The sequence below is a fragment of the Serinus canaria genome, chromosome 5 (genome assembly GCF_022539315.1).
Source record: "Serinus canaria isolate serCan28SL12 chromosome 5, serCan2020, whole genome shotgun sequence".
NCBI classification, from domain to species: Eukaryota; Metazoa; Chordata; class Aves; order Passeriformes; family Fringillidae; genus Serinus; species Serinus canaria.
This window is the reverse complement of record NC_066319.1, coordinates 26,260,680-26,274,742: the sequence shown is the minus strand read 5'-3', so window position 1 is coordinate 26,274,742 and position 14,063 is coordinate 26,260,680. Positions and strand designations below refer to the sequence as shown.

The 14,063-nt window shown below is 39.2% G+C and overlaps 1 protein-coding gene across 1 annotated transcript in view; it reads right to left on the bottom strand.

The window, feature by feature from the left end:
- STARD9 (StAR related lipid transfer domain containing 9) overlaps window positions 1-14,063 on the bottom strand; it is a 93,961-nt gene that overhangs the window by 73,592 nt on the left and 6,306 nt on the right. The window contains 2 exon segments of the mRNA XM_018907617.3: window positions 6,564-6,680; window positions 7,571-7,640. Coding sequence (XP_018763162.3) covers window positions 6,564-6,680; window positions 7,571-7,640 — 187 coding nt within the window.

Here is a 14,063-nt window from a genome sequence, read left to right as displayed (position 1 = left end):
AAAAAATAATAATCTATCCAAATAAGTATGTTTTGCAGGTGACTTCAGAAAATTAGCAGATCATGATACAAGTTCTTGGTTTAATTTGTAAGACACACAAGAATCACAAGATTTGTAAAGTAACGGAGACTGTGAATGTGCAGGCTCACTGCAAACATGCACAACACCTGACCACCCAAAGAATTTGATTCTTTTTTTCTTTTAAGTTGCTGAAGGCACCTACAGATCCTTTCAGTATTATTTAGTGAGCTATACTGAGTGCCTATTGCAAAGAATGTCCTCTGTGTATCTAGTAAGCAATGGTCAGTGACTAGCAGGGGAACAATCAGTGAGCATGAGCATTAGCAGATGGAACTGTCAGGAAATCTCTCATTTCACTGTTTGTTAAGCAGTTTACTGTTTTCCCTCAATTCTTTCTTGTGTACTCCTGTTTCAGCATCATATTTGAAACGTATCTGCATTAGGCCACAGTTGTCTATGAATGCATACAACTATTGCTATCAATTAATTCAATGCCTCAAGAAATTGAAAATCATCTTGATTCTTTTTGTCTTCCAACAAAGCCTGCTTTGAAGTGTGCAGATATTCCCAATAGTTCCCAGAGAAGTTTTCAGCAAAGAAGTCTTGGTATAGTCAGAAAGAATGACCTTATTTGATCAAAACTGAGCCCAGCAGCTGTGCTGCTGGCAGAAGATCTATAACGTGCACTCATGGTGGCTTCCCTGCCTCCATCAAAATCTGCTATATACTGATCTAATTATTGCACAAAAAGCCTTTTTCTTATAGCACACTCTCCTTTTCACTTCTGTCTCATTCTGGATTGAAGAAAAAAAAAAAAATCTTGCGGATGGAATGCTTACTGCTTTTCAAATATTTCGTGCAAAAATGCCATTTACACCCACAGCTGCTGCTGCCTTGTCTTTCTCCCTTCTTTTACAAGACAAGGAGGGGGAGAGGACAGAGAGAGCAAAAAAACAGAATAATTTTTCAAGATATTTAAATTAGAAGTTCATTGTATTATGTTTTTATAATTAGTCTCATATGACACGTAACAGATTTTGATTTCGTCCTGATAATTTACAAGAAAATTTAAAACTTGAATCTTGCAGGAAATGCACAGAGGCATGGAAGTGTCACAGACTCAGCTAAGTAAGGAATGGTCTCTCAGGTAAAGGTGCTCAGCACATGACTTTGTTTGCAAGTGACTTTGTTTACACTTTAGAAAAAAAAGGAAGGAATGCAGTGACTTTGTTCCATGAAGAGTTGGAAAGTATGTTGCAATATTTTCCTTCCGAACAATGCTGTTGTGTAACTTTTCCAAGCTTTTGCATTGGAACATGTAAAACAAGTAAACAAATCTCTTGGGGAAAAAAAGCCAAAAACCCTAGTGACATATTGGAAACCTCGCATCCTAAACATCTGCTTCTTTATTCACTTTTCAGTTATGCTCTGACAAGCAACCAAATAAAGCCTGTCAGCCCCTTTTCCCCAACTACTTTTTGTAGCTGGAAATAGTACAAAACCCAGCTATGCTGCAAAGCCAGACATGATGGAAAGCACTTAGGATAACTTGTTAAAAAAATAAGAAATGAAAAAACTCTTCACAGGGCTCATGCATATTCTATCACGTGAGCCATCAGCGATCCCCATTTCTGTCTTCAGAGCAAAAAAGAATTTCTCCAATTAATATATTTATAAACAAAGACAGAAATAATTAGGTAACATGTTTGAAGAGAAAGGAGCTCTTCCTAGCTACAAATGTGGAATGGACAGACAGGCAAGGACAGCCTGTGTTACTTGCTATAGAAAGTTTAGAAATACACAATCTTTGATTGAACAGGTCTTGCTTCAGAACAATCTTGTAAAATTCTCAGTGGTTCAAATGCACAGTGGAGGTGCACCAAAAAAAGGATCATAGTTCTTCTTTCACTTACATTAATAAACAACTGCTGAAGAATAGGAAGGTGCAGGGTGAGAAGGTCAATAAATAATGAGCAATTACCAGATTTGCAATAACATTTGGTTTTATACTCTTACTGCTTTCTTACTGTAAAACCATCCTGATTTATTAAGGTAATACTCTTCATATGTGACACATCACAAAACAACCCCTACACACAGGGAAATTCATAACTTAATCTTGAAAACAATACTTTTTTTTTCTTTTATAGGCAGATACTTCTCTTCAAAAAAGACAATGTATTCCTTCTGGGAAAAATAAGCAAGAGTATCACTCTTGTAATCACTCAGCTATTTAACCTCTGTGCACTCTTATGTTTCTTAGACTTACCTCAAAGACAGTTATCTTTTTGTTTGGCCACAGCCTTTTTGGTCAAGGGCTTTTGTGGATATATCTTAAAAGGGCCGTTGAGAGTCACAGAATTACTGAGAATGATAATATTCAGAGAGACACTGCAGGAATATTTACATCAGCATAAACATAATACTCTGTGTCAAACCTAAACAGCACACATATCAGGTCAAGCCCAGAAGTGTAAAATTCTTTGACCAATATGAATATAATTTATTTAATTCTTTAGGAAGCCTGAGGAAAAAAATTCTGAAGTCTAAATTATTATTTCTTTATAAACACTATAACCTCCATCAAACTATTGCACAAAAGCAAAAAAACCAAGCTGCAGAAAGTGTTTCAAGAAAGCCCAGTGGGAGTTTTGGATCCCACTGAGGTCAGTGCTGGTTGGGAACTTACACACTTTCCTGGATTTCATTACATGTACCATTCAAAGCCTACTGGCCATGGAACACCCTGCTGTTATCCAGAGGAACAGATTGCCCCCCAGCAGCTCTCTGTGGAGCTCTGTGTGTGAATACCTGCGGGCCAGCCTGCCCAGCACACACAATGCCCGGACGGGAAGCGCGGCTGCAGGGAAGCTGAGGGCTGAACCTACAAGAATACTTCATGCTTGCATGTGTTCCTGTGTTTCTTGCTCTTCTGCAAAACCCCCTTAGGATTTTACTTAATTGTGCTTGCTGAAACATTTTTTTTCCCCCAAGCTGATATACATTTTTTCATCATTAGGATTTAAATGAGCAGTTATGTAAGTTTTGCAGCATTTTTAAATGTTCTCCTCTGTTTAGTGGAGCTAAAACCAATTTGGGAAAACATTCACTAAGAGCTATGTTAGGTTTTACAAAGAAAACTCAAAAGATTGAAACACACTGTTCTATGCCAGACAAAAATTTGAGTAAGTCTAAACTTAGATGTTTGTTTCTGAGACAACTATAAACGTCTCACAGCACTTATATAATAACTATCACATTCAACTTGCAGAAAAAATCAGCAACCTTGGGTCTACCTGTAAGAATAAAAATTATAACCCTAAATGGCACTAAAATAACGTTATCACACAGTACTTTTACTGCAAAATGAAAAGATGTCGTGAATCCCTTGGAAATGATAGTTCCTTAATTATATCATGGCCAAAGAGGGATGGATTTCCAACATTGTCCTTGGAAAACAATCCTGAACTACACAGGAACTACAGGTTCCTGAAGACATCTGGGGAGGAAGGGAGGGGGAAGGAAGCAATAATCACAAAAAATGCCTCACTTTACTAAAGAAGATTTTGTACCAAATCAAAATCATTTCTCAAGAAAACCTCAGTGCAAGGATACGGGCAGACAAGACAAAAGGACTTCATTGTTTGCAAGTGGTAAAGCCCAGGGGCAGACAATCAGCATTTTCCCTCTGTGAGACTGAACTAATTCTGCATCAACCTGGGACAGAGGAAATCTACATTCTGTCTCCAAAATGGCAGGGAAAGGAACATCATCTCAAGTATTACACTTTTTTGTGGGTTTGGTTTTTTTGTTGGCTTTGTTTGTTTTGTTTAATAGCACTTCTTTCAGCACTATTAAAAAATTAAAGGCATATAATCTGTCACATGAACATTACAGATTTTATTACATGGGTCCAGTTCCTCCTCAGTTCATTGTATTGCAAGGTCTGCTTTTCCCAAATTAAAATGAAAAAACACTTTCCCTACTTTAAAAAAAACACCGAAAAACTAACAAGAATGTATTGGGGAAAACATACAAGATGGGCAACATTCTATTTGGCAGGAGGCAGGGAAAGAACAGTCTTAATAAAGAGATGAATAAATCCAAGCTCATCTTCCAAACATTTGACAGCACTCATACACATGTGGCTTAAGCCTCTTACAAGTGCCTTTGAAGTACTTGATCAAAGCATATAGTGAATAAAATGTATTGTGTGCACACACCTCTGAAATGCAGGAGACAGGAACCTGAAGTGCACAATGTTATCATCTGGAAGAAACCGTAAGAAGTATTCAGAGAAGCAGAGTTGTATCTTTAAAATCCTACTTAAAGCACTACATTTTGCAGCCCTGACACTATTGTTACACTGTCACAGAGTCCTTAACTGAAGAAACTGTTAGGATTGATATTTATACATCCATCTACAGGAGGGGAAAAAAATAGTTTACTAAAAGAGCATTCTACAAAAACAAATCTCAAGACAGAGACTTTTATCTACATCCTCAACCAATACAGCAATCACATGTGATAACAGTTGGCAGGACATCTTCAAGGGAAAAGTAATGCAAGGTCACTGGTGAAAGCAAGCTTTGACAGGATGGCAGTGGTACCAAACCTCCTTTGGCTGCTGATAACATCGTTGCTGTCAGCTCAGCACTGAGGCAGTGATTCCAACCATGGCATTAGCACAATTAATTCGTTCATGCAGTGTAAGAGGGCAGAAAAATGCCCCAAAGCATGGTAAGATTGCAGTATTCCAGCAGCCTCTTCTCAAGGACATTTGAAGTACACTTCACTGCTTCTACAATCACAAAGACAGGCAAAAAGCCCAAGAAATTCTCTCGTGGCTTCAGGCCTTTCAAAACACCAGTCCATCTTTGACTTTGCTCATCTCATGCAAGGCATCTGTCTCAGTGACCCAGCAGTTCCACAGAGCAGCCCTGGATGTCCTTCCAGTCAGCATCAGGCACAAGTGAGGAAACTACTGCCCATTTCTCCATTTTCTATGGCCCAGGAGTTCACTGTTTTTGTCAGATAAAACTGTATTGCACAATAATATAGAGTTCTCCACAGAGTCTGAAACAGCTACTCAGCCCCAGCAAGGAAGCTGCACTGTTTATATTGCATTTTGCATTCTTCTTCAGTCACACTTGTATTTAATAACAACAAGAACAAAAATTTACATTTGTAGCCAATATTTGTACTTTCCATTTGGCAGTTCTGATAATTTCTCTCACAGAGCAGAGCTAAAACTGACTTGGCAGGCAGGATTTATCAGCATTTCATCTGCTAAACCATTCCAGCTAGAAAGCCAACTATATTCTCAACAGCTTTACAAAGCAAGCTTCTACTTGTATTATGTGACAAACTCACAACAAACACAAAATCAAAGCAAACAAGAAAATATAAGCAGGGCTGGGGGGAACCCAAACAGATCAACATTTAAAGATTTGGTTTTTGTCATCCCTAAAATAGAAGTTTCTATCTAGTGTCAAGTACTTCAGAAAAAACATTTTCTTTTTAAAACACTAAACCATTTCCCAAGCTCACAAGGCATTTTCCACACTACTGTAGCAGGAAGGAAATAAAGCACAGTCAAGAATTTCACCTACAGTAATGGTAATTTCCAAATTTGGCAGTTTTTCAAATATTGATCCCCAAAAGTAAAAACAGTCCTGTGCTCATCACTACCTGAAATACAAATTTTACAGGACTAACTTGGTCTTAAATTATAATTTCTGTGAAAAACAACACAACTATACAGGTCAAAATTTCAGGAACAGTTGTACTGACAACAGAGAGAAATGAAATTTATATAGTTTGGAAGACAAAAGAGCAGTAAAACCTGATTTTAATGCCAAAATACGTTTGCTTATATAATGACATATTTGGATAGCTTTGCTGTACACAGGATTTATTTGTAGATTTAATAATTCCTTGTTTACTAACAGAGTTGTAATAACATCATATTTCAATACCAAATCCTTCAATCTTCTTTTTTATCAATTAACCAAAGCTTTGTCCTGAAGACAGGAGGAGTCTCCATTAGTTACAAGAGATTTTGATGGTTTATCAAGGAAAATATCTCCAAACAATACAGTGTAAGTAAAGTTTTCTACCATTAAAGATGTGATTACTTCACTGCTGATCCTCTCAGAAGAATCAACACTCTGATCCACTCAGAACCTCAACACTCTTATTTTCTTTCAGAGCTTTCTCCCTCTAGATCATGACACCTGCTCCTGAAAAAATTCTCATTTCTAAGCAGGAGTCCTCAAACCATCACCATTAATGATCAGTGCCAAATGTAACATATCTAAGGAAAAAGTGTGCATTGGTTGACATACTAAGGTATCACATTCCTACTGCACCTTTTTCAGAGAGAAGGACTGAATGCTGTGGTATTGCCAACAAAATGAGAAAAAGATGGGGGCTGAACAGAAAAGGAGATCTCTCATGTTATCTGTATCTCAGTATCTTCCTGAAGACATGGTTGTGAAGGACAAAGAGGGATGGGAATGTGGACATGAAGCATCACTCACCATTTCCTGAGATGCATACTTTGGATCTTCAGGATCAACAGACCAGTAGCAGTAGTCAAAGCTGAAGGCCACAGTTTTTTCTCTCGAGTCCCAATTGCTGTCAAGTCTACTGTCAACCTGACAAGGAAAGGAAAAGGAGAGATAGGCCAAGACACTCTGAAGCTGGCCCAAAAAAAGCATTTTCCAAGTTAATGGGAAGTTTATCTAGGATCTTTCTTGTGGAAAAGGAATGGCAAAGAGTTAAACCTCTTTATTCAATTTTCTTTGGTGCTTAGAGCGAGGTGGAGACACCCATGACAAACCTGCTAGAGCATTTTTACTGAAGGGTTCATTGACTATATAGCTAAGGCTCCCCAAGACATAATTCAGATATTCTTCATAAATTCTATGTATTGTCAGAAAAGCTTTATAAACCTTTTGATATTTCTCTGAAATTCTTCTGTTTCCCAGAGAACCACATGACAGAAATAAGAAGAAAACAATTTTACCACTGCATAATTAAATATGCAGATCTCTTCCCCAGTTTCCCCTTTGCTTTGTCATGGTTGCAAGCCAATTCTTCTGTCACTGTGCAAATCAGTTGCACTCTGAGGGGAAATATGAAAGGAGGAGAGATACAGGGAAAGAAAGTATCCAGGTGTTAGTAACAGCAAGATATGCAAAAACCCTAAACAATTTATCAACAGCTTTGAACAATGGCATGCAACAGGATTGCAGAAGCTTTGATAAACATAACATACAGACAAGACAAAAGTACTGTCTGTTACCTCCCTTCTCCATTCCTCTCACCCCCCACAAAAAACCCCAAAAAAACCACACAAACTAACCCCAAACCAAACCAATCCTTCCCCACACTTTTGCTGCAATAATTCTAGGGCTGTGCCAGTTTAAACCTCTGCCTTAATATCTATATTAAAATGATCCATTAGCCCAATAGCCAAGCAAACAGAAAATTATCAGGATATCAGGATTCTTATATGGGAAAGAAGAGACAACAAAAAGCATACCTTTATATTTCTGACTTTTGCCACTTTGTCATCAACTTCTACAATCACTCTTCCTCCTTCTGCTCTCTCTCTGGAAACAGAATGCATTTTAAAAATCCATTTAAAATATAAAGAAACAGAAAGGTGCATGTCAAACTTCTAAACTTCAGAAATTTATGTTTATTTTAGCAAACCGCAAATTAGAGATATAAAATAGAAACTTCAGATATACACATATAAGACTCTGTGACATAAAATAGCATTTGCAGATCTGCATTCAGGTATCTCAAAAGCAACAGGTTAAAAAAAACCCCAATACAGTGGGGATTAAAGAGCTTTGAAGTGGTTTTTCCTAAATACATTGTTGGAATTTCATTTCTATTTAAGAGTTGTTGCTTTTACAAGAAAGTGGAGTAGAGCACTGGCAGACTTGGCTGTGCTTTGTGGGGTAGGGATTCATGTCACAGACTTGAGAGCCAAAAAGAGTTGTCAGATTTTTCCCACTTAATCCAAAGTGTTTGTTTGTAGCCTTCAAAGAAGTACTCTTTAGGGGGGAAAAGTGCCAAACAAACAGTAACATCAAAAAACTGTCCTGAAATATAAATGGACAGGATTGTTCCTCAAGTGCAAAGGACCATACACTTATATATATAGTTTAAATTTGTCATTGGAATCAGCTATACTGGTTACTACAGACAACATCCACGTCCAAAATTAGTCATGTTGGAAAAGAATGAGAAAAGGATGTGGAAAAAGCAAAAAAAACTTCAACAAACACCCCAAAACAAAAACCAAAACAAACAAATAAAAAAACCCTTGAAACTAAATTCATCCTATTTTCAGCCTGCCAGCAGGATAGCTATGTGAAGAAAAGGATGCTCTAATTTATCCCTCTCAATAATTAGAATGGATTTTTTACCACGTAGTAGGATGGAACAGAGGAAGAAGCAGTCAGTGTCCCATTTCTCCAATTTTGGTGCTGAGAAGCTAAGAGCAGGACAAAGATGCTTTATATTTCCTCTATATTTTGCTTTGTGGTCTGATACTAACAAATCTTGTAAGATGCACCTTTCTGATAAAGTTTTGATGAAGTCTAATTTCTTTGTAAAGCTGTAAGAAATTGGTATAGAAACAAAAACAATTTTGTCCTTAGCACGGTTTTGTTGAATTTTATTAAAATCAAGGTGAAGACACACCCTCATTTGGGGTTAGATGTATATATGTATCTCCTGATAATCAGCTGGATCAGTATCATGAGATCAGTTAAAAACGAGGTCAGATGAAACAAGAGTTACAAAATTGAAACCCAGCTGACAGCTGCTCATTCCTGGCCCTAGACCTTCAACAGATTCCTTTCTGTGTGTGCAGAAATATTTAGTTCCCCACCAATTACAATCTGCCCTAACTGAGGGCTCTGACTTCCAGGTGGCCAAAAGCACATCATCCCCTGCCTTTGGGTCTCTCCACTCCTCAGCTTTTACCCCATGCTTTCTGTTCCAAAACAAGATTCAAAACAATGCCTTAGGACAGTTGAGGCTTCCACGGAGACAATTACTGTAGCATTTGAGCTTCCCAAGCATAAAGAGGTTTTAAGCACATGTCTGAGCATAGCTGTTCCCATTTTGCAAATAGAAATAATGCTTTACATTAAAGTCTCTTGGTTCGCACCACAGATTTTTGAGATGGCCTCCTTCAGACAGACTGAACTTGGTATTTCCTGTAGCACAAATTTACATGTGACTCTTCACATTGAAAATACAAGGACAGCTCCCAGAGATTTTGGTTAAGCTACGAGTGTTCAGCTGTTCAACACATCAGCCACCAGAGCCCCAGGGCAGATCCCAGGAGGAAGGGAAACATTATGTACAGCTGGGTACCAAACACTGCATGACCTACAGCTGAGCACAGAGCCGAGGTCTCAGAAGGCTCCCCAAAGAACAAATGAACAAGGAACAGGGCCTAGGGATACAGACTGTGAGTACCTAAGCTAGAAATGTGCAACTGATGCATTTAACCTGGACATGTGTAACTTTATAGATGTTTTGACAAGCAAATGCTTTCCAGTGTAAGTTACTTAGGAGACCGATATCCATGTGCAAATCTCTGCCAGGTGAGCTACTGGACAAAGCTGACAATTACTCTGTACAGTAGATCTGATTTAAGAGGCAATGGGACTTTTTGCCAGAATTTCACAATATTTTAAGAGCAGCAGCAGACAGAGAAAACCAGAGGTATTTTTTAGAAGAGAGCTTGCTTTGGTTACACATACTCTTTCCTTCACTGCCCAAGTATATTGGCCCTATCCTACTTCCCAATCCCATAAGCCCCCCTAACTTTCAGTTCTTCACGTTCCATTCTTACTAGCCTAAATAGCTCACTGAGTTCCTTCCTACCCTCCTCCTATGCACACACATCATTCCCTGCAGAACACATCTGCCTTGTGTTCTCACTGGCATCATGTCCATCTTGGCCAGGGCAGTCTTCAATTGCTCTGCATGTCTGGTGTCCTGCTGCATGGTAGCTAATCATAGGCTGATGTCTCTGCTCCAAAGATCCTGCTCCACATAATCCTGCTCTTCTTGTCAGTTCTTCCAGGGCTAACCCAAATTTACTTGTATACTCCATGAGTAAACCAGTGTTTCTTTCTGGACATGTGCTGAGGTCAGCAAACAAAATAGTGAGAATAAATCAGAGAGAAGACCTTGTTCTCAGGTCCCATTCCTGGGCTTCAGTTGTGACTGGTACAACACTGAGCTCAACTTCTTGAAATAATGCTCAAACAATGAGGTTTTTTTACTTAAGTGGATGATGCAAACATGATTCAGTCAACACTAGAGAATTCAAGCTGAGAGAAAGAAGATCCCTTAATTTTCACCTGCCTCACTATTACAAGTCTTCACGGAGCACGTTAAAGAGTTTTAATGATTTAGAACTTGGGCTAAAGTTCTTAATGGGATTTAGAACTTTAGAAATGTGTAGATTGAGATGGGAATCACATCAGATTTCAAATTTTAAAATCGGTTGGGGAATTCAAATTAAAGGTCCCCCTAAGTCGCTTTTATATGTTTTGGAACATAATTCCCCCATAACCTTATTCCTGCGGCAGCTGAACTGTTCTGGGTGAAGCTTAGAACTAATTTTAAGCAACCTAGTCTGAAACAGGCATTAATGAATAGATCATTTGTGCTGAAATGGGTGAAAAGCTTTTAATAGTTTTAAATGCCAGGGTATTCTGGTTGCAGAAGTAAGGCAACCTCATCAACAGTGGTCTCAACTCAAGCTATAAGAAGTACATGAAGCTCACTGCCTTCAGTCCACAAATGTTACACACAACCTATGAAAAAGTGACTTTACTCTGTGAGTTTTAGAGACTGATGCTTTCACAGGCTACAGTCATCACTAAAGATAAAGAAGAAATTCCAAACATAAAATCTTTGAGATACAAAAAAATTCTGGATAAAAAAAATTATACTCGTATTTACATATCTACTTATATTAAAATAAACATAAACCAAATAAAATACAAACAACACAAAATGAACTTGCCACCTTTTACCAGAGGGTATCAAAGATTCCACACTATGCAGCCATAAAGCTTAATGCAGCAATCAAGTACCTTTGTTTGAGTCTCACAAAACAAGAGAGCCACCAGAAAACAGGGACAGAACTAAAATCTCCCCTAGCTCTGGGTGCATATTCACAGCACCCAGACTTTTATCTTAGCTCCAGACTGTGGCTGAAAGATGCAATTTCTCTGTGCTGCTCCAGCCTCCCACATGTGTTTCTACTTTCTAGCAATCACACACCCATGCAATGACTCAGATCAGCTGTGATCAGGAAAACAACCTCCCCACCAAAATAAATAATCAAGGTGTCACAGGACTCTCAAACCCTTCCAGAGCCATGAGCCCAGCAGTCACACAAGCTGCTGAGCCAAAGCAAGAGACAGGGCAGGAAGACATGGAGGTGGGAATGGAGACCCTTCCCTTCTGCTGCAGCTTACAGCCAGAGAGCAGGGAGCACAAAGCAAGCAACCTTGCCTGAGGTAGCTGCCAGCCTACAGACTATGCATTTGAACTCTCTGTAAACATGTATTTATATTGTGCTTCATTTAGGTACAACCCAGAGAACCTGGGGAAAGAAAGCCCAGGAGGAAAAACAGACTCACAGCTGTTCTAGATTTTTTGACCTTAACTCCAAATTGCAAACGCTACAAAAGTTCTCTCAGCAAAACCTGTGTTTGTCAGTACAGTCTTACACACAAGTGCAACAGCTTACATTTGAATGATGAAGCACTCCATCATCCTTTGAAACAGATGGTCTGCTCCACAGGTATGACAACTGTATTTTTTGCACCAATAAAATCAACTTCAAACTACACTTCTCTAGTAACATGTTTGACTTCTGCTGCTCAGAAGTCACTGTAGTCCTAACATTTATTTTCCCCATTCTTTCCTCTCCCCCACTTCTTGAAAAATGCATGCTGTGTTTGGGAAATGCCTCTAATAAACTATTTTCCCTGAAAAGAAATTACCTGTACAAAAATTAACCTCTAGAAACACCCCTTAATGGTGCTTGGCCCAGGAAAGACCTGCATCTTCTCAGTCACAGAAAGCTTTAGAGAAATGCAGACCCAGCAATAGAACAGTGACATAAATACAGAATGGAGTGGCAGGGCTGTAATGGGGAGCTGCAAGGGAGACCTGGCAGAAACAAAGCTGCTACAACAGTCCAGAAAATAGGGGCAGCCCAAAGGGAATCTCATATCATTTGCTGTTGCTATGAAAAATCATTTTTGCAGACAGGATGTAAAGCCAATGCAACCCCCCAGGGACAAAGACCCTGCAAGAATGAGCGGGTGGCACAGAGTCATGGGGGGATCAAGGCCCCAGGGAGGGACACTTCCACAGCTTGCTGAATCTCAGTGAGATGAGTTCAGACACAGAGCACAGAACTGCAAGGAGGTATGCAGAGCTGGAGGAAGCAGTGGGTGGAAAGAGAGGGGGAAGTTGGTTTTTTTTACATTCTAAAATTTGCCACACTTCTCCTCCACCCTCTCAAATAACAGGCACTTGGAGAACAAAGGAAGCTGACTTTTTAAAAGTTGCCTGTTTGTTTTAGGAACATGTACATGTGATAAAGCAAAAATACTGTAGTCATGAGCAGTAGACACGTCATGCAACAAAACAGCTTCTACAAATACAGGCCAGCAAAGCACTCACCAAATTAATCAAACATACCAAAGCCAATATATACAACTCAAGTGCAAGAAAAGTCTTCAGTGGTTTTTTAAAGAAACTTCAACAGTAACCCTATGAAGTAATCATTGCAAGTACTTAAAGCCTTCCTGCCAGTTCCCACCACTCAAGCTAACTCCAAACCCAATCTGTACCCAAACAGTCCCTCAAAAGTAGCGTCAAGAATATCAATCCCTCCCCTCTTGCAGAGGCTCTTCCAGCAAAAAAGTAGCCTTTTGTGGCAGGTTGTGTACCAGCAGGTACTCCTGCTGGCTCTTGGACTGTCACTTCCCAGGACATGCAGACATGTACCACTTGTACCTGGCACACTCTGTGCCATCTAATGGCACACCCATGTAAGCACCATGCCTGCAGCTTACACAGAATCCTGAAGTCTAGCCCAACTATTCCCTTGGTCATGAAGTCTAAAGATGTTATGGGGAAAATTTGAGTTAGTCAGACTTCTCTTTTCTTTCCATTACAGTATGCTGTACAGTGTCCCTGACTCTCGTTTATTGGCAGCCTTGGCAGAAGTATCTTTCAGAAGCTTCCATTTTTGCACTTCTGTAGTGACTGACCAACAAAAAAATCCAGAGAAACTATGCATGGTTAATTCTTATCTTTGCTAGTCTCCAGAGAACACTATCACAGGAAAATGGATTGAGGAGACTCCATGCTGCTCCATCAAAAATGATAAAAAATGTCAAAGCTTTCAGCCATTAGTGCTTCTGTGCCCTACTGACAAGTCAAGGTATCTCCAACCACAACTTCCCAAACACAGCATCCCTCCACAGCATCAGCCTAACATGTATCCTTATACCTGCTGCTGTGACCCATCAAAGTTGAGGTGCTAATAGTATCAACATCCTCACTTTGGCCAATGCAGGATTTTTTAATATGGAAAAGTAAAGTATCAGTAATCAAGTACATTTATCTAAGACTCATTTTCAGTGTTTCTCATTATTCTCATTATTCAATACCATTTTGGATATTTCTCTTTAAAGTCAAAACTGTTTCACTGTGTCTTGCAAATGGGAGTGCACAGCTGGTCAGCAATCCTCCTACCAAATTCAGAACAGATGTTTATAAATAATTCTAAACTCTCTGCTGAAGCCAAGTACACAGAGTTCACCAAGACAGCATGCTGCTATATGAGACGGGCTGCTCAAGGAATTTTTTGAGGCTCCTCCCAGCTGCATGGAGCTTTCCTTGGCTCTTAAAAGACCTAACAAATCCGAAAGTCAAAAATCACCAGTCTTAGTGATTACTACTATTCT